The sequence below is a fragment of the Pagrus pagrus genome (genome assembly GCF_965226575.1).
Source record: "Pagrus pagrus genome assembly, chromosome: 12".
NCBI classification, from domain to species: domain Eukaryota; kingdom Metazoa; phylum Chordata; class Actinopteri; order Spariformes; family Sparidae; genus Pagrus; species Pagrus pagrus.
Window position 1 is genome coordinate 28,100,110 of NC_140196.1, and position 21,794 is coordinate 28,121,903.

The 21,794-nt window shown below is 42.9% G+C and overlaps 2 protein-coding genes across 2 annotated transcripts in view; both read right to left on the bottom strand.

Annotated features, from left to right (window-relative positions):
• The window catches only part of LOC311267010 (class I histocompatibility antigen, F10 alpha chain-like), a 501,763-nt gene that overhangs the window by 314,296 nt on the left and 165,673 nt on the right, over positions 1–21,794 (bottom strand). The window lies entirely within an intron of this gene.
• On the bottom strand, positions 11,948–13,795 carry LOC311266362 (piggyBac transposable element-derived protein 4-like; the record flags this gene model as incomplete). Its single annotated transcript, XM_084368711.1, has 1 exon — positions 11,948–13,795. The coding sequence occupies one exon, from the start codon at positions 13,793–13,795 to the stop codon at positions 11,948–11,950; it is 1,848 nt and encodes a 615-aa protein (XP_084224837.1).

A 21,794-nucleotide genomic window follows, 5' to 3' on the forward strand; every position in this document is an offset into this window, starting at 1 on the left:
ATATCCCACTGTGCCTTAAGCACCTAGTGACTTGAAATATAACAAACCAGCCAAATTACCGCTCACTGATGATGTGACAAAATTTAACAAGCATCTTGACAAAACTGCTGAATCAGCAACTGCACCATTGAAGAAGGAGACAACAGTGCAGAACTATTCCAGCCTTGCAAAAGCTGCATTGACCAAGATTGTCCTCTTCAATAGAAGACATGTTGGAGAGGTCTCAAAGATAAACCTGAGGAATTTTCTGCAAAGAAACAAACACCCTTGATGAATTGGGGCTGTCAGAGTATGAAAAGAAACTCTCAACTATTTTGAGCGTGTTGAACTGAAAGGAAAAAGGGAGAGAAAGGTAGCAGTGCTGCTGACACCTGAGATGGTAAATGCACTCACATTATGATTGAGAAGAGGAAGGAATGTGGTGTCCCAGACCAAAATGAATACTTGTTTGCTGTACCAAATTGTCTGACTTACTACAGAGGACATCAGTGTTTCAGACAGCTCGCAGATGAGTGTGGTGCCAAGAGGCCAGAGTATCTACGATCAACTCAACTGCGCAAAGACATAGCGACCACATCACAAATACTGAACTTGAAGAGCAACGAACTAGATCAGCTTGCTGATTTCATGGGGCACGATATATCAGTACATAGACAGTTCTACCGTCTGTCAGAGCCTACCATACCACCCGATTTGACTGTTGTCATACCATTGAATAGGCCTAATCCTGATACCATCATCCCACAAATATGGGCCAGTAGGGCCCTATTCTACCTACTAGTAGGTGCAGGAGGCTGTTATCACCTATTAATCTGGTTGACCCAATGTTATTAATGCCCAGTAGGCACAGAAGGTTTATTAAGGAGCCCACACTCCCCCGCCCCCTTTTTTTATTTAGCTAGAATATTAAAACCTGAACCATAGAACTAAATGTATAATGAGGGAGCTTGTCCATGAAAAACAATAAAAAAATATATGCTTTTTTTTAAATGTTGTGCAACACGTGTTAAATAATAGCCTAGCCTATATGATAAATAATAAATGAAAGTGGCGTGTGTTTGATAACACACGCCACTTCCACAGCTGATAGAAAATACAATAACATTTTATTTATTCCGTTTAAAGTCAGATTACTTTATCTTTGTTGGACGATAGCCATTGTTTACTGTGGTTGCTAGGCAACCTGTTACCGGACGCGTACCGGAAAGATACGGAAAAACACGAAAGGATACGGAAGGACCGGGAAACAGACTGTGGGGGGGAATTGTTTAGGTGTCTCAGAGAGACGGGACCATGGATGTATTTTACTTGTATAAAGGAATGCCGTTTTTTCTTCCTCTGTTCATTTTGTTTGGTTTGATCAAAGACGGTTTAGTATCTTTGGTTTAATGTCGGGGGTAAGCCTCACACTCCAGGACAGGAGGTGGCGGTATTGCACCTGTAGGTGCTGCCTGCCATAAAACGGGAAAAAAGACGAAGAAGAAGCTTGTGGGAGAGGAAGGCGCGTTGACAGCAGGTGTGTATTTGGTGTTCGTGATTTAATAACGTGATAAAATAATAATGATAACTAAGGGGGAAAAAAGTGACAGTTGCAAACGTGACATCAGTAATGCGTGTTATTTCTGACGTGTGAGTAATGGAAACAAACAGGTCAGACTGAAAGTTTACAAAAATTAGCCTAATTGATGGAATTGCACAGACAATTCAATTCAATTTATGTATAGCATAGATAGATAGATAGACTTTATTCCAGATTCAAGGGACACACACAATAGTTTCCAGCACTAACACAAGCTAGCTGAAATGAATATGATATGATCTACTTGGAATACAGTGCCCCCTCCCCCATTTATCAATATGCCAATATGTTTTTAGTACAACTTTTAGCAACTTCTTTTACGTAGGCCTAATGCTCGAGCGTAATTTTGTAATGTGGTCATATTAATCCCGTTTATTCTTCTTTCTTTTAAAAAAAAAAAAATATTTGAATAGATGAACATGGCGAAAACCAAAAAAGTGAGACCGTACATTACAGTCAAAAAGATACCATTGAGAGGAAGGGCAAGAGTGTCCAGGAGATATTTGAAGGAGAGGACCCCCTTGCCCTCAAACCAACTGGCAGAAAGGTGCTGCTTTGCAGCTCCACCATCAGCAGCTTGCACCTTGCCACTTGCAGCTGATGAACTTGAAGGGGGTACCAGCACCAGCAAGAAGCAGGGTACGGTGGAAGCTTGGGCCAGGACAAGGGAGATACTCCTTGGTGTGAGGTTGGAGCTTTTGTGTCCCTCAGAAAACGCACCCTGCGCAGTTTGTGGAGTTTCCCTCACCAGTGACACTGACATCTGGCGATGCAATAACTGTGGCAGTGAAAGGCACCCTACAGAGTGCAAAAATTTCCAAGTGGCTCCTTGCACTGGAAAAGGGAAAGATGCATGAGCTTAAAGGAAAATCTCTTGATGAAATTGAAGGTATTTAAATTCTTATGTTCTTTATGTAAAGAACAGGTTGCTCACCTTCTCACAAGGCCTTATTTAGACAGGAATTCAGCTGGACTCCACACCTGAAATCTGATGAAGGTGTAGAACCATCTCATTTTTTGACATGAAGTTGTATGACATCCTCCCCCTCAGTGTCGTGCATCAACAGTGACTTTTTCCCCACTGCGTCCTGGGAGCAGAGTTCTGTCCTTGTTTTGGTGTTGAAGTAGGTAATTCCGGCTAGTTTGCTGGGGTCACAAAGATGACACTTTGAGCGTTTGTGACACACAAACACAAGAGGGATCTGCCTGCACTCATGATTTGAAGCTTTGACACTCACAGCAGGATGTAAATACCGGTGTGTATCTATCAAGAGTCTCATTCATCTTGTCCGGCGCGGCTTCCGTAGTGCAATTGGCTGTGAGGGAGGCTCGCGAGAACGCGGAGCGTGCCTCCAGGCAGATGTAGCATAGTGACTGTTTAGGCTAGAAAAATGTACTAAATGACGTCGTTTCGAGTAAACTCTGGATGTTGCCACTTCAGGACACTTGGATTGCAGCGGACGAGCAGCATGGAGGAATATTACAAAGTTTTTGTGTAGTTTTATGGACCTTTTCCTCTCGGGCACAATTGACGCTCGTTATATTATTCCTGCCGGAGGGTACCCCCGCGGGTCTCCAGCTGCACTTTGAGGAATAAGAAACTACACCAGACTTATCATCAGCATGAGGGTGAGTCGATAATGACTGAATTTTGTTTTAGAGTGAACTATTCCTTTAGGCCCGAGAGCCCCCCCATCCGGTCCAGATGGCTCCTATTGGATCAATTTTCCGATCCAATCCCCTCGCTCACTCTCCTGCTCCTGTCTGGTCCCGACCCACTTCCGCATTTGAAACTACAAGCGGACGAGAGGTTTGTTTTGCCCTGAGCAGTTCAGCTGCCTCTGCTCGCCCCACCGACAAAGAGTCAAAGAAAGAAAGTCTGTCACTGAAAAGACACAAAGCGAGATGAGAAACAAAGAGGGCTCAAACCGAATAAACATCGGGTCATCGTTTGAACGGTGGCGAAAGGTCCGTGAAGATATGGACCCGATGCTGATACAGCAGAGTTTCTGTTGAGCAGGTAATCTTCCGTCTTTATTGTGGATGTTGTGACACAGATAACTTTCATGCCGATGCTGCTGATGACTGTGAAAGCTGCCATTAGTTTGTTTCTGTTATTAGACGGTGTCGAGACAATTTCTGTCTCTGCAGTATTGTCAATGCTTGTTTACTTGTTCAATGGAGACGTTAGCCTCTATGTTAGCATTGTAAGCTAACAACAAGCTAACATTGCTATCATGTTTACACCAAATCAGCCTATTTATTTGCTTGTGGCAGCTAAATGAAGCAGCAAGTAAGATGCATGAATGGATGAATCAAATCCCAACGCGAAGCGAAGGGGTTCCAGATTTATTTCCGGATTTCTATTTTATTTGTCCGGATTTATTTCTCCATAACAACCTCTCGCCCGGTCACTGCTCAGCTGTTTTGCTAACCCTCCTCCCGGTCTTGTCCGTTTGTTTTCAACGAAGCCTTTGCTAAATCAATATGATGGATTATCATAAACGCGTTACGACAGGAAACAGTGCGTGAAGCTGGGTAAACACATCTCCGACCCACAGACCATCAGTACCGGATCCCCCCAGGGCTGTGTTCTCTCTCCTCTGCTCTTCTCCCTGTACACTAACTGCTGCACCTCCAGTCACCAGTCCGTCAAGCTCCTGAAGTTTGCGGACGACACCACCCTCATCGGACTCATCTCTGATGGTGACGAGTCCGCCTACAGGTGGGAGGTTGACCACCTGGTGACCTGGTGCAAACAGAACAGCCTAGAGCTCAATGCTCTAAAGACAGTGGAGATGGTTGTGGACTACAGGAAGAACCCAGCCTCACCTGCCCCCATCACCCTCTGTGGCTCCACTGTGGACACCGTGGAGTCTTTCCGCTTCCTGGGAACTATCATCTCCCAGGACCTCAAGTGGGAGCCGAACATCAGCTCCCTCATCAAGAAAGCACAGCAGAGGATGTACTTCCTGCGGCAGCTGCAGAAATTCAGCCTGCCAAAGACAATGATGGTGCACTTCTACACAGCCATCATTGAGTCCATCCTCACCTCCTCCATCACCATCTGGTACGCTGCTGCCACCGCCAAGGACAAGGGCAGGCTGCAGCGTGTCATTCGGTCTGCAGAGAAGGTGATTGGCTGCAACCTCCCGTCTCTCCAGGACCTGTACATCTCCAGGACCCTGAGGCGTGCAGGGAAGATTGTTGCTGATCCCTCCCACCCCGGTCACAAACTCTTTGAGACACTCCCCTCTGGCAGGAGGCTGCGGTCCATCAGGACCAAAACCTCACGCCATAAAAACAGTTTTTTCCCGTCTGCTGTCAGTCTTATCAACAAGGCTCGGAACCCCCCCTGACACTCTTCACACTCCACCTCCGCCTCTGACTCTACTGTCACACTGACAGTACCATAACTCTATGCGTCACATTAACGCTCAGTCTGGACTTCTTCTTATTCTGCACATTCCATTGCACATTGTTTTTAGCAATCGCTAACTGTCAGCTGGACTGCTCTTGTCACCCGTCTGTGTATATACTATATTGTTATATTTTCTACTTCGTAATAATTTATATTGTTATATTTTCTACTTTTTAATAGTTTATATTGTCATATTTTAATGTTTAACAGTCATTTGACTGCATGCACCAGCATCACCACAACAAATTCCTCGTATGTGTGAAATCGTACCTGGCAATAAAGTCCTTTCTGATTCTGATTCTGATTCTGATTTGTGTGTCTTATCTGTCATAAACAAGAGATTACAGTTCACGGGCACGTTTGTGTCGCGGTCTGGTGCTACTCAGACAACAGCTGGGACACAGCTGGTCCGAGGCTCATGAAGGTTAATTTTTCAGCCACAATGTGGAAGCTATCGTTGCAAGCTGTTGCAAGCTGACGGCAGCATCTGTTAGTCTCTTGGCCCTCAATCACTTTTAGAAGTGGCTAACTTAGCTGTTGTAACTTATTACGTAGCTGTAAGGTAACGTAGCTGTAGCATGCTAATGACGTTACGCTAGCTTGGCTGCGGAGCTTAGCTGTGGACATTGTAATGACTTACAAGATTTACGTGAGTTTCAACGTGCATTGTAATAACTTTATCTGTGAATCCGACATCGTTACTCCGCATTCAAAGCTGGGCTGTATTTGGTTTCTGCCGGCTTGTTGCTCTTGTTGCTTGTTGGGGGAGGGGGTGTGTCGCGGGAGGCTCCGAGGGGAGAGCGATACGAGCTCAGAGGGGAGGGGTTAAGGAGCACAGAGGGGAGGGGTGTGTGTGTTTTTTCAAACCTTTCTCAGATCGTAGACCAGAGCTTTAATGGTCCGATTTAAGTGTGATCTGATAAGAGAAACGGATTGTTTCAGACAGAGGCTGATTAGAGTTCAATGTAAAATGTACAGTATAATAAAAATAATGTCGTTTTGGAACATTGAAGCATATAACTCTATTTTAGCAGACACCAAGAATAAACGATGAACAGTGGAAATGGCCATGACATATCATCTTTCTGCAGATAAATATGAAACAGACATCTAAAGACACATTTTTGACTGAAAATCACTAGAACCCTGAAACTTTTCTTGGATCAGGGTATGAGGTTTCAATACAATTTAAACCTGTCTGATCTATTTCTGCTTTCACTGAGCTAACTGATGTTGGAAATTAGTGTTTATTGAACCTGCTCTCTGGGCCAGGTTTCTTGTCCTTAATAATGTCGAACATATTTACAGTAAAAATAACCAACTGTAAATAATGTTTAATATATTGCATTACAAAATTGAACAACAGATACTATTTAATAAAATGCATCGACTATGCTCTCCTGTTACACATTTTTCAGACATGGACACTCCTGAAGCAGACGGACTCCTTCCTGTACATAATGGTATGATCAAGTTGAATTTTAATACGTATCAAGTTTATAATATCCAGTGCATAACCTTCGGGAGTTTCTAGGCCTATAGAGAAAGGTCATCATCATCAGATCAACATGCAAGGACAGAGACAAACAGCGACAAACAAAGAGAGAGAGAAGTGGGGTTTGTATGTTCAATTTGCACATGAAAAAAATCTGAATGGAAACGCTGGAAATTTGAAAAAAAACTTGAAATATCGCTAGAAAGTTTTTACGGTTGGAGTAGGTGGAAAAATCAACATTGATAAACGAAATATGCAACCTTTTGCAGTGGAAACAGTTTTACGGATTACAGACGTTCGCATACAGGAAGTACGTCATCATTTATTACAATTAGTAAACAGCTGGCACAGCCGCCTCTTACTCTGTTAGTGGCAAACAAAACTCCCATTAATTCTCATGGTTAGTCATTGTTTGTATCCGAAAGAGAATTGTAGTCAGCCATACTAACAAACAATTATGTCATCTTGTTTATTAAAGGCCATTTGGCATCAAAGAAGGAGTGTTTGGTTTGCAAAGAATGAACAGCCAGCACTGAAAAATAGAACGTGCCAAAACATTAGAGACTTTGTAAGAAACAAGGGGCTGACTTTTAAGCCCCAAAACTGTCATCCACACTGAAGAACAATATCTGTGAAGCCAGAGTTGTGAGGATAAGCAATAAATAGTTATAAATTCATGATCGTTGTATTTTATTAAGTGTAAGGTTTTTAATGTTTTTTAGGAAGTTGCTGGTAACATCTGGCAGGGGGACAGCCAATGTAAATCAGCCTCTGGCTGCAATCGGGTGCAATAATGTTTTTTTTTTTTTAATATGTTCAATGTTGCACATTGTCCCATTGAAATAAATGAATTGAAATTAAAATCTCTTAATTGTGATAGTTAATGTTCTTTAGAATATTTACATCAATATGTAATGCTACACAAAAAATTGAAGGCCCTGTGATCGGTATCGCTTATCGCCCCAAAAAATCCTGATAGGAGCACCTCTAACGTAAGGCTCCAACACCAACAATTGCTGCATTTGCACTCCATTTTTTGTGTTGTCTTTTTAGAATATATCTATGGTGTCATACAACAGCTTGTGTCAAGTTTCTTACTCTTCCTCAACATGGCAAACTTGAAAGGCCTAGAAAACAACAGATGACGCGCAGACAACTCAGTTCCTTTTCCTTTTCTTCTCTGAATTTTTTTATGTTAATTCAGAAGGAGGTTCAGTTTCAGGTTGATAACCTTAACAAATCATAAAGGAAAAATACAATTACTGCATTATCAGCTTCCATAATCCGTAGCACGATTACTATTACTTTACGTGCTGTTAGAGATTTTAATCATGCAGCCCCATACGTCAGTGGAGAGAGTAGACAGGAGTCCAGGATGTCTTGCGTTGAAAAGGTTTATTTACTTGATCAAGGAGAAGTGAATGAATGATCAGTACACGTTGTGTTCTGATGCTCCTTTCAATTCTTAAGTGTCTGTCCTCTGGGGAAACCACACAGATAATGCCATAGGTTTGAGCCATGCCCAAATATGGGCAGATCCAACACATCTACAATATACAGAATTTAGTCTACTGGTCTATAGACAAAACGTTGCTTAGATGCCACTCAGGACCTTTGTCCTCCATTTAACACAATATCAAACCTCTGACTCCAGTTACCTTTACCCCATTCAGGGAAAACAGTCAAACACATATCTGACCTTGGCTGCTATAGCAATGCTATCAGAATGCCTCCTGTGTTCCCCAAAAGGAGCAGACTCACTGCTTACCACTATCTCAAGGGGAGACAATGTCTAAACCCAAGGTTCGGTGTGGCCTTGCCATGACTGCAAAGCCTAGTTTGACCCAGTGCATATTAACGATGGAAAATTCCCTAACACGTGCTGCTTAGAGTAAACAAAAGATCAAACAATAGATTGCCGTCTAACGCCGCTTTCCTCTCTCATAATCTTGAGATGAATAAACAAATAATGCAAACAATCAGCGTATGAGCTGCACACATACCGACGCTGTCGGTTGCAGTTTTGGTTGCTCGCTGCTCAGCAGCTAGAGCAGGCTGGCAGTAGGCAGGCAGAAGGCTCCCCTGCGAGGGGGACAGCAGCAGAGGGCATCGGATGCAGGGATCAGATTGCTCTGACTTGTAAAATATGCTAACCTTGCTACTAAATTTTTATCTTATTTTCCAGATGAGTTGAGATGTGGCGTGTGAGGGGGAGGGTGCAGAGCAGCAGCACCGCCTCCACCCACGACTCAGAGGCGCATTGCTAATGAGCAACTGGCGCTCTGCAGAAGGAGAGTCTTGGAAAATGGCACAGGTTTTGTTATTTTGGCTAAAAACTTCATAACAACAATTTAAAGACCACTGAGAATGAAAATAGCTAAAAAGGACGGTTGAAGTGGGTCTTTGAAAGGGTTTTAAGAGATTAAATATTGTATTGTATTCTTGTAATGTGTGTCAGTCCTCTCATACCATTACCTGGTTTGTGTTTGTGTGTTATATGTAAACAGGCCTCATAAACACTGTTGGTTTCACAAACCACTATTTGTCTGACCCTGTAAGCCTGTGATATGTAACATATTCTTCTAAAAGAGAAATGATGATTTTGTAGTCAGATTTGTGTTCTGCAGATAAAATACAAATTTTTGATGTTTCTTTTAAGTTCACCAGATGTTGCATTAGATAAACCGTAAACCACTGCCACACAAGAATCTGCAAGATTGGTCTTCTTAAACCACATATGCCTGTATGTGTGTGTGTGTGTGTGTGTGTGTGTGTGAGTGAGTGAGAGTGTGAAGTGGTTTTCTCCGAAATATCTGCCAGTCAAATCACTCACTCAGAGGTTGATTTAGTAAGGTAAAAAGAGAGGCTGCATCTGTCCTGAGTGACATTGTATCTATTCCTGTGCTAGATTCCAGATAGAGCATCAGTGAAGCAAGTCCCTCCCAAGAAGATGGACAAGCCAATTAGTGCCAGGATTTCTTTGCCACAAGAAGGTACAGTGACAACTCCCCAGAACAACGTACCAAAGAGGAGGCGATAGCGCAGTGGATAGGCCGCACAGGACTCCCAGCATGAATTGTCGAAGATAAGGAGTTCATCGCCATGATGGCAAAGATGGACAAAAAAGCTCAAAGTGCCAAAAAGACATAAACTTGATTGACAAAATTTACAAAGAAGAGAAAGTAAAGCTCAACTTAAAGACTTAAATGTTGGTTTTGTCTGTTTTGACTATTTTAACTGGGTTAAATAGAATTGCATTTCTAAAAAGAGACTAAAGTACAGTTTTCGTCGACTTAAACTAGACGAAAATAGTCATGGATAATTCTGACTAAAATAAGACTAAAATGCTAAGACTTTCAGTCGACTGAAACTTGACTAGACTAAAAAGAGTATAAACGTGACTTAAACTAATAGAAACTAAAATGACAATTTGACACAAAGACTAGACTAAAACTAAAATTAAAACAGGCTGCCAAAAACAACACTAGTCGGGTGTTGTGCTATTTTTCTCTTGAGAATGGAGTTTGATCTTGATGATTTCGTAGAGCAACCTAGCCTCGATAAATTGCATCCTTGCACAAAGGAGCATTTGTTTTTTGCCATCATTTTGGTATCGCTGTGCCTAAAAGGGCGAAGAAAAACACACTGTAAACCCAAACAGTACTACAAACTCATAACTATTGCGGGCAATTAAATCAAAGTCTGAAACATTAAGTATTCTTCTATATTTTTAACGAATTATGTCTTTTTGATCTCACAGAGGTCAGTATGTCTGAGTGAACACCATCACTTAACTTGTAACGTCTAAGTTAACAGACGTACGTGAGGGGACGTGACATCTGACGTCACTACGCCTCACCGTTGAGGGCAAGTATCAAGAAAATTCAAGATGGCTGGACCATAGCGAGCGATGCGACGGAATTAACGAAGGAGGAAAAACATTCAAATTCATCGAAAAACCTGTTAACAACGCACAATTTTTCGCCGTGCTGTTGCAGAAATCGTGTTATCATCTATGTTTTGCATTCTCGGACCCGGACTTCAGGATTTGAAAGTTTGCCGCCCAAACCGGTAAGTACAAAAGTTCAGCAAAAGTTAAAAAAATGTCAGTTATCTTTTGTCAGACGCTGTGAATATGTATGACAAAGTTACATGGTACGATATTACACACATTTATAGCTGGTTTAAACTAAAGCTAACTTAGCAGTTATCTTTAGTGTCGTTACATTACTATGTTGCTACTTCGTTACTGTCACTAACGTTACTTCAGGCCCAGCGCTGTGGAAAGCGCCGTTCTGTGCGATTAAAAATCTGCTGAGGACATGTCTCATAAATCTCGGTGAAATGTTTTCATAAATGCATTTGCTGCATTTATGAAAACATGAAAGTTTATTTTCTAATCAATTTTCTAATCGTCATTGCAAAAAATGATATGTGGTGAGGGAGTCTAAGGGAGTTGCCCTCGCTGATAAGGAATTGACAAAATAACACATGTACTACAATCATTTACGTATTTCAGCATCTTTACATTGTTTGTGCTCTCTGTTATGTGTTATAGTCCCATAGAACGAACTGCATCACAGCATATTGGATATCGCCAGTTTGTCATTCTCCCTAATAAGGAGCAACAGTGTTAGTGGGTAAAGTAATTCGCTCGGTCCAAGACTCTACTTCCGTTCTACTTCCGCTCTCTCAAGTGTGTGCGTCTGTACTTCCGGTAGGATGGCGATGTTTTACACCAGATGTGTCCAAGACCTGCCCAAGCTAACCATATCAGACGTCCACAGACTTGTCCGAAAGGGACGCTCTGCCCCCCGGAGTAAACGGGAAAAAGGGTACAAGATGTACCTTTCAAGTTTTATTGACAACTATGAAGGTAAGTTTGAAATTGACAGCAAAACACATTCACATTGTGGTATCGCTAACTAGCTAGCAGTAGCTATGTAGCTAACATTTAGGTCAGTTGTCCTGTAGAGATTTTAGATTTGTAGAATTATCAATTGTCTTTAACCCTCTGAGGTCCAGGGTATAATTGGCCGTTTTTGACTACTTTTCATTTTACCTTTATATTTCACCTTAAAAACTGTTTACCTTGCCTTGTTTGGTGTCATTTTTTTCAGCACAACCTCACCTGTGTGGATTTACAGTTATTTTTCAATTTTGACATACTATACTAACACAGTGGACCTAAAATCACACAGAAAACATAAAATCCGAGTAGAAAAAAGTTATATTTTTTATTGTGAAAACCACAAATATGTTTAACCAACCATTTTTATAACTTATAATGCAAATATAAATTGTGAAATTCAAAACCTTTGTACAATTTTAACACACAACAGACTAATTTACCACTATTTGCATTAAAATGCAGGCAATGCCTCAGGCGTTTTTTGTACAACTATTTACAAAACACAAATGGCACTCACAAAACTCACAAATGGCACACAAATTATTTGTGCCACTCAAAAAAACAGTTCCTGTCCACCACAACACAGAGGGGCACATCACAGGCCTGACACTTCCAGGGTGTGTCACTCCTCCTGTTGTCCACCTGAAGGCAGCGCTTGCACTTCAGTCTGCCTTTGGTGGCTTTATGGCCAGCGTCTGTGTCTGTGGTGATGGGCACAGGAATGTGATCGGCCCTCCTGCTCTGGGGAACACCTGCTTTGTCCATGCCACAAAGCTGAGACACCGGCTCCACCATGAAGTCCTTGTGTGTCATGGGCTGCACCTGCTTGGCATTGCTCATCTCATGGTGCAGGATGAAGGCATTTGTTGTTGCAATGTCCAGGAAGTGCAGCAACACGGTCCGGTACCAGCAAGCAGTTTTTCTGTGGGTTGAGTAGTACTGGATGAGCTGGTCTGACAGGTCGACCCCACCCATGCTCTTGTTGTAGGCCATGATTGGTGTGGGACAGGGGATGTCTCTCACAGCCCAGCGTCCATCTCCATCCTTCACTCTTCTCTGCACTGTCTCACCTGAAAATGCAGGATGGATGGTGGAGCACACAGACACCTCCCGTGTATCCATCCACTTCACAAACACCAGTGGCCCCTCTCTGATCCATCTCACTGATCCTCTTCCACATTTTTTGGTGAGAGCATTTGCCCTCCCTCTGGGGCATCCTCTTCTGTTCTCCCTGTAGGTGCCACATGCTCCAAACTTCATGCTGGCCAGGTCCATGAACAGTTTGGGGCTGGTGTAGAAATTGTCCATGTAGATATGGTACCCAGTACCAAGACAGGATGGCTGAATGAGGTCCATGACTACATCATAAGACTGCCCATGCTCACTTGCAGTTACAGCCTTCCCAGTGTAAATGCTGAACCTGATGGTGTAGCCACTGCTCGACTCAGCCAATACAAAAAGTTTTATCCCCCATTTAGTTGGCTTATCTTTCATGTACTGTGTCATGCCGGTCTTTGCCTTAGTTGCCACCATCCTTTCATCCACTGACAGCTCCCTCCTCGGGTGGTAATAAGACTGGCAGGCAAGGAGGATGTCATCATACAGAGGCCTGACTCTGAACAGTTTGTCATGGCCTGGTGTCCCCTTCTTCCTGTCGTTCTCTGCATCCTCCTCGGGATCACTGAGGTGGATGTTCCAGAATATGGACCTGAACCTGTCTCTGGTCATCACTTTGGCTGGAAGTGGCACAGACAAAATGTGATTCTGTCTCCAGTGGTCCTGGAGACTCGGCAGCGACACCAATGACATGTATATCAGGAGACCAAAAAACTCATACAGGTCCTCCTTCTCTACGTCAGTCCACTTGTATTTTTTCCCTGACTCTTTGTTTTTTGCAGCATTTTTGTTGGTGTTGCTGCAGATGGTAGTGACTGTGTCAGTGGCAAAAAACAAAAGAAAAGGGTCTTTTGGACTGTGGGGGGAAAGTGTCTCTACCTGGACTCCTGGTGGTCTGTGAGGCTGGAACCTGCTTACTGCTGGGGCAGTGTCAGCATCCTCCTCTGTCTTCCAGGGCTCAGAGCTGCTGCGTGGCTCTGCTGCATGAGCCAGCGGGGACCGGGACCTGGTGGGCGTGCCGCGCCGTCCCGTCCTCTGGGTGGGCGTGCCGCGCCGTCCCGTCCGCTGGGCAGATCTCCGACTCCGTACACACGTCGGAGGCTCCTCTTCCTCTCTCTCCTCCTCCAAAACAAACGAGGGATCATCCACTTCGTCGTCAAACTCCTCACTCTCCGGCTCAGAGTCAGACTCGGGCTCCGCCGCGTCTCCCTCCTCTTCGTCCAGCTCGAAGAAGAGCTCCGCCGCCCGCTCCACATTCATCAGCCGTCTCATCGTTTTGTCACACAAAACAAAAAAACGACTGCACTACACACTAAACACACGACCCTACACACTACACTAAACCACTACACACTAACTATGCACTCAAAATACGCTAAATGTCACAAATAACTCCAATCTCAAAACTCACTATCACTATCTCTGTCTCTATCTATCGCCGCCGTAACTCCCACAACTTTCCCTTTTTTCCCCAGCCACTAAATACCGCGCTTTGCCACATTATTTTTTGATTGATCGATGTGGTGCATTTTTCCACCAATGAATGAGTGGTTGCCATGGTTTTTGGTTTTGTTTTTTTTTGCTGCCAGCACTTTCGTTACACTCACTTACTCGCTTTTCCGGTCTCTAAATGCACCGAACGTGCATCGAAGGTGACGAAAATATTCAGGAAAAAGTATGGCGTAAATAATGTATCATAAATCTGGTTTTATTTGGCCTATCAACACAATTTAAAAACGAATATGTAGTTTGTGGTCAGCACTTTCGACACAAGTTGAAACAGACTTGGGACAAGGCTGCGTCTTGCTGCTGCGCCGTCATTAATCTGTCACGTGATTAAGACGCGCGGGCGCGTCCAGGGACTCCAGAAGGTTAAGCTGTCAAAATGTTCAACGTTTTATAGTTGAGGTGCATACGACCTAAACAAAAACGCAGCACCCTGAAAAAGCGCTAACTTTTCAGAACCAGAAAACATAACCTATTGCTATCGGACACTACATTTTGACAGCGGTCAAGTTAGTTTTAGTATGAGATTGTCATAGGTGGGCCTACCTAATAGTGGTTTGAGTATTTCTTTTTGGTTCGTGTTGTAATGTATTGGTTCCAGTGATGCCGGTAAAGCGTTACTTAGTCTAGAGATTTAATCTGACCACCTTTTTCAGTAACGAGTAATCTAACGCGTTAATATTTCCAAGCCAGTAATCAGATTAAAGTTACTTAAAGTCACTGTGCGTTACTATTATTTTTGTCATTTTCCTTAGTAAAAATATATATCTTTGCTTTCTTCTTGCTTCTCGGGGAGTGATGTCACATATGCGACAAGTCACGTTTTCAGCATGAGGACAACTCACGTGTAACACCACGCAGCGACACAAACACAAACAACAATGGAGGGAGGAGAGAGATGCGTGTGTTCTTGCTGGAAATACAGTCATTATTTTGAGTTCAAGTCAGCTGAAAAGTGTGTTTTGTCCATGAGGAAGCATGAGAAGCCTCACGACCTCAGAGTAGGGAGGAACACGTGTTTAAACAGTTCAAGTCAGATTCTGGGGTATTTTTGTGGCTATAGTTGGTGATGTGGATGTAGAATCACAATAATAAAACTTAAGTCTGTTTATTTGAATTAAACCTGAACTATACTTTCATGGACACCCCATAAACTGGTTGTTACCGCTCCCGTTCTTTGGAGCATAAGTTTAAGTAGGCCTGTTCACGATGGGTACATTAGTCAGCGTGAGGTAAGAGCTGATTTTGTACCCTCGGTCTAGGCTATACTCACCTGTTCAACACATTACTAACACTGTTGCTCTAACTGTATTATAATACCAAGAAAATATTTTAAGATTAGTGAGGCAGGCTTATTTGTTCTGGTAGCCTAATAAATCATACCGCTACTATGTGCTTGAACAGTTAGCCTGCTCTCACCTCTCACCTTTATTGTTTTTTTATAGTTGTCATGTAATGACTTAGTCTAATTGTAATACTAAAATCATGTTTTATTCATAGATTACTTTTGAGGACTGCTCACCAATTGAAATTGCAGTGGCTGAGTGCTCCTGTGTGGCTGGAACCGCTCTCTGCAACCACAGTGTTGCACTACTGTATCAGACCACGAAGTACTCTACGTTGCAACTGAAAGCAGTACCACCTGTCCTCAGCTGCACAGAAACTGAGCAGCGATGGCATAAACCACGAAGACTGGTAAGTACTTAGGCTAATCACAAATTCTAAACCAAATTCTAAACCAACTTCTGTCCTTAAGTTTTGTTTGTTTATTTGTTTGTTTACTTGATAGGGTGTGAAACCAGGCAGAGTGAATAACATGGCCTTCATTTCAACAAAACCCAAGTCAAGACAGTACACAGCTGCTGATGGTGTAAGGTAATATTCACTGTCAGTCATTGTCAGATTCTTTTTGTTTTGACAGTTATTGTTTCTTTTTTTCTAATTATGACATAACTGTTTTCAAAGGAGCAAGCGCTACAAAGCAGTCCGGGGGGACTTGCCAGACCCAGATGTCCTGAAGGTCGACGAGGCATACCAGGACTTCACGGCAGACCTTGCTCCGCTAATTACCACACTCTCCATAAGTAGTGATGTCCCCCTCGTCGATTCAGCCTTTGGGACCGTTCAAGAAGGCAGCCCTATTTCGTACCAGCACCCAGTGCCAGTGAGTAGGATGATCATCCACCACCCAGACGCACCCCCCCCACCACCGCTGCCGTTAGATGGTCACAGGCTGGACCCAACCACATGTTCCTTTGTGTGCACTCACCAACAACACCTAAATGTAATGTCGCTTAACACCACTTTTGACATGGCAAGATCCATCGAGATGGCCACGAGGGAACAGAGTGGCAGCGCAGAGTGGCACAGCCTGAGGAAGATGAGGCTCACCTCCTCCAGGTTCCGGGAGGTGTGCCATGTCCGAGGTCACAGCTCTGCAGAGAACCTTGCAGAAGGCATCCGCAAAGGTGGGGTTCAGACAGCCTTGATGAAGAGGGGGCTGGCACTGGAGCCAGAAGCTATTCAGCAATATGCCCACATTAAAAACGTCAACTACTGGCCATCAGGATTTGTCATCCATCCGGATGCTCCCTGGCTCAGATCCTCTCCAGATGGTGTCGTTTTTGATCCGACGGAGGCACCACCATTCGGGCTGGTGGAGGTGAAGTGCCCAAACGTGAAGAGCTATGTGGACTGCGGGTACCTGCACATGCAGAGTGGTGCCTTGCGCCTGAAGCCAGGCCCCAGCTACTATTGGCAGGTGCAAGGCCAACTGCTTATCACCGGAATGCAGTGGTGCGATTTTGTGGTTTTTGCAGAGGAGGACCTTCTTGTACAAAGAATTTATAAGGATGCGGAGGTCGCTAGGGTTATAAGGGAGAGGGGGGATTATTTCTTTTTCTATCATTACTTGATCTGATCTTTTAAAAATCAATAGTTCATTCAATCAGTTCTGTTTCAATCAGTTGATAAATGTTCTTGTTCTGGTTTTGTTGTTCATCTTTACAAATCTATACAAAGCCTGAACTAATATTAGGTTTTATTGTTCATCTTTACAAATCTATACAAAGCCTGAACTAATATTAGGTTTTATTGTTCATCTTTACAAATCTATACAAAGCCTGAACTAATATTAGGTTTTATTGTTCATCTTTACAAATCTATACAAAACCTGGACTAACGTTTGGCTCAACAAGCTATGTGTTGCAGTTTTATTGTACAGATTTACACAGCTATACAAGCACAGTCTGATTTGGTTGTGGTGGTGTTGATCTTTACAAATCTATACAAACCCAGAAGTGATAATTGTTCAATTGGTGTTGAGATTTCATTGTTCAGTTTAACAAATCTCTACAAAACCAGAGCTAATGTCACTAATGCAGGCCTACAATTGACCTGAGACCATACCTTTTGCACTGATTGACATGAGAGCCCGAGTGTAAAAAGCTATGTGGATTGTTGATATTGGATCATTGAATAAGTGTAATAAGTTTCCTTATTAAATTCTACATGTTCTAATGTCATCTCTGGTGTGTTTTCATTTTCATTTCAAGTCATTAAAAACCCAAAGCTAATGTAATAATGACAATGACACAAAGAATGTTTTTTGATCTTTAATTCATTGCTGAGTTGCCCATGCCTTCACTAACGGCCCATTCTGATAGTTGACCAGGAAGCAGGCCACATTGAACAATTCATCAATGTTCCTGCATATAGACAGTGGTATGTCCTTGTCGAACAGTTTGTTCTCTTTCACTCTCCTTATGCACCTCTCCACATGCACTCTCAGACGTGCAATCGACTGTGTCTGTCTGACATCCTCTCGACTCATTTGTTGTTTGTTGCTGAGAAAGGCACCTTACAAGGAGCAAGGTTATCCACAACAAACCCTTTGTCCACCATGATCGCTGTTAAAATAATTCTGCGTTCATTTAGAACTGGAGGAAGGAGATTGGAGTCAGCTCAAAGTTCAAACAAGGGTTTTAATCTTGTACAAGAGGAGCATTCACAGAGCAACACGCAGATCAGTTACAAAGTGAAGACTCCCTGTCTAAAGAGGAAATCAGGGTATTTATCTCTCTCTCTCACTCTGGGTGTGTCATCACTATAACAAATGCTGATTCAAGCCTTCCTACAGAGAGGAGGATGTTTACCTTCAGTGTCTGTCGGTTCCTTACTTAGGTCATAAAACAAGTTTCAAAACAAGTAATAAAACAAGGTCATAGAAGAGGTCACAAGCTACAGGTCACAGTTCACACCCAACAGTCTCTCTCAAGAGGGCTGTGTAACATCAATTCACATTCTTCTACATGTAGTACAAAATTCTCATCACAATCGCCATACCTGGCTTCAGCAGCTTTACAATCCCAGACAGCTTGAAGATCTCGCGATCACTCATAGAGCCTGCGTACAGTCCAGACACAAAGGTGACAGCACCGTGGGGTGCCATGCCAATCATGGCCTTGAATGTAGTGTTGGATTTGTATGTAGAGAAAACCTCACTCTGAAGGAGCAGAGAGGATGGCGTCTGACAGAATATCTCTGTACAATCAAGGACCACCTGTGTGTCAGGAAAAGCTGCAAACTCAGGTGGCAGGGGAGCTCTCACCATCTCTGGAGGAATCCAGAGGCGCTTGCTTCCCAGCAGGCAGTACAGGAAATGAGTCCATGTGGAGATGATCCGACTTGCAGTAGTGCGGTGAATGCTGAACCTCTCTGCAAGGTCCCTGAGAGGAAAACCCACTGACAGGTACATCAGGAACAGCAGAAACTCGTCAATGGGTCTCAGTTTCTGTTGAGATAGAAAAACAAAAGCATCTGTTTAGTTACCTTGACATTGACATTGTTATTACAAAGTATAAATCACAAAATAATACCAATATCAGCTGGTTGGCTTTTACTTTTTAGTTAGATGTAGTTAACTCCTCAAACCAACCGGGGCAATTACGAAGTAAAACAGTTTGTATCATTAGTAACATTAGGCCTACAACTCTTAGGGAGTCATTCCATAATTAGGGGTACATGTCATGTCCATAGACTGTATTTATCAATTTAATTATTTATTCACTTCAAGTAATGATCAATTTTACATCAGGGCACATTTCTCTTTTATTTAATACAAAAAGTCAACAGATCCCACCATTTATTTAGCAACAAATGCATATACTAAACTCGAATTAGTTGTTCTTTTGCTGTCCGATTTGCTAAATGTCAGGTTTTGCCCTCTACTTCTCCTCTTCAATATTTTATCAATATTATGGTGTGCACATAGAGTAGATTAATTCATTGTCAACTGTGTTATCAACTTGCTCACGTGAACTTGCATTAGATGTTATATTTAAAAATATGCAGATAAAGTGTATAAAAACACAAGTTGATCAAAGTCATATGGTGACAGGTCTGAGGTCTGCAGTGAGCACAAGGCCCTAAAATGGCTGAAATGTCAACTTTGTTGACCACATTTGTTACCTACCGTTGTTGGATGATGGACTGTGCTGATGTTGGCAGAAGCTGTCTTCGCGCTGGTTATGCGCACCATCTTGTGGATCACAGCAGGTTCAATTAATCTCCAAAATACCATGAAACTCCTGTAGGACGCAAACCTGGTATAAAAGCGCACATCCTCATCTGATGCAGACAGGCGCTCTATCCCAAAACGGTGGCGAAGATGGAGGTCTTCCAACTGCTGTTGTGGCTCCCTAATCTGGCGACGTAGAGCTTCGTTCTCGTCGGCCAAATTACTCGCCCTCGCTCCTGTTTGAGGGACTACACAGTAATCATGATCTGGCGCCATTTCCGTCTCCATCTCCGAGTCCGAGTCTGACTCTGGGGCGGGACTCTCGGCCCGCGGACGCCGTTCCCAGACGCTCGGTCTGGGCGCAGGTAGTTTGTACCGATTCCAAGAAAAGTAAACTGGTACGGCTCCCGTCTTCAGCCTCCTCAGCCCCCCAGCAGTCACATTAAAATCAGTCTGCTTAAAATGCCGACTACAGACCCGGGTGTTTTTGGTCGGGTTGAAGTCATCCCTCCGGATCTTCTGCATCCACTCAGCCCGTACCGCCCCGTCAACGGGGAATGCATGAAAGCTGACTTCTTTGTTGTAACGTGATGAAACGGTACATAACGGCACACAACAATGAAGTGCTGAGGCTCCAACCCTCTGAAAGGCAAGTCGCCTCTCCTGAATCCTCAAAACACTCATTGTTTAAAATTATCTCTGGTAATGTAACTCAGTCGCTGTTCTCTCTCGCTCTCGCGGTCTCCCGCTCTCGCTGTCAAATCACCGGAAGTTTTGACCGGAAGTACTGGCCCACACACTCAAGTTCGAAGGTCAGCAGTCGCCATATTGTGCACGGAGCGAATTGTGTACTAAAAACATCATTTGATTATGACATTCATCATGATTTGGAAATGACATTTGTGTAATCTGTCCCTGCAGGATTTGTGTGACCTCTTCTACAGCAGTTCAAGGTATGTTTTAAAGCTGCATATCTCTGTATAAGAAGTGAAATTATGAACTATTGACAAAATATAACAATAGCTCAAGAATAAGTAAAATGATCCTGAATAACTGCAAATCCATCCAGGGAATTCTTGGAGAACTGGCCGGCCTTACGAATGCAGTCACAGGTAAATAAATAGTGTTACTTTAATTAATAATAGTAAAAAAAAAAGATTGATATTAAACATTTCATGTAAAAAATTATTTGACAACATTATTTTTACACCTAAGTATTTGTATGTGTGCAGGTGTTTGCTGAGTTCCATCGCATCACAAATGTGAATCCACGCAACCAGTTTTACTGTGAGCTTGACCGATACACACCAAAACTAGTTGCATTGTGTCGGCAGAAGGCCTCACGCACTGGGAAGACAGCAGAGGAGCTGCGAGAGATCCTGAGAATTTATGACTTTGAAGTAAGTTTATGTTTGACTTTTCCATGGGGACAATACTTATCATATAATGTGTTGCCGTTACAGATTGGGATATTGACTAAAAATGTGAAATTTGTAATTTTTTTGTGATGCCTAGAAAGCTATGTTATGACAGGGACACAGACTGGGTGTGCTGGCAAAATATTTCTATAATGACCATTATATATTTTATTCACTCCGTCACCTATGGGGTCTCAGTCGGATGAATTTGACATTAACCCTTTAACACCTAAGCCTCAAACAGGCCGCCTGGAGTTATTTTGTTGTTTTGGCTGTAAAAATGTCAGAAAATGTGCTATGAGTAAATTCTTTTGCCCCTTTTTCCAGGATTACTTCATCTTTCAAAATCTGGCAATTATTTGACATTACTGTATGTTGTGAGTGTGTAATAACAGTTTAAAGGGGAAAAAAACACAAAACGAAATTGGATTTAACAGGTTTTTAGTAGATTAGAAACTTCATTTACACATAGACAAAAATATTTTACATGTTCATTTGAAATTTTAACTATAATACATATGTACAAGAAAGTTTGTGAACCTTGGCCTCATACTTTTTATTTTTTGGCCTGTTTTAACTAAAAATTTCAATTGGTGATGGATTTCGACCATTGAGAGGGGGCTGAACACCAGGTTTTCGCTTCGGGGTAAACCCTTTTGATTCAGTGACAACATCAGGATCCGCCTCTGTCTTCCATGCACTTATTGGTGACCTGCTTCTAGTGGCATCACCAGCACCTCCACGGTCCCGACCACGGCCCTGGCGACGGCTGGGACTGCGACCACGGCTGGAACTCTCTGGCACTGATCTGGATGGCCCTTCAGCAGAA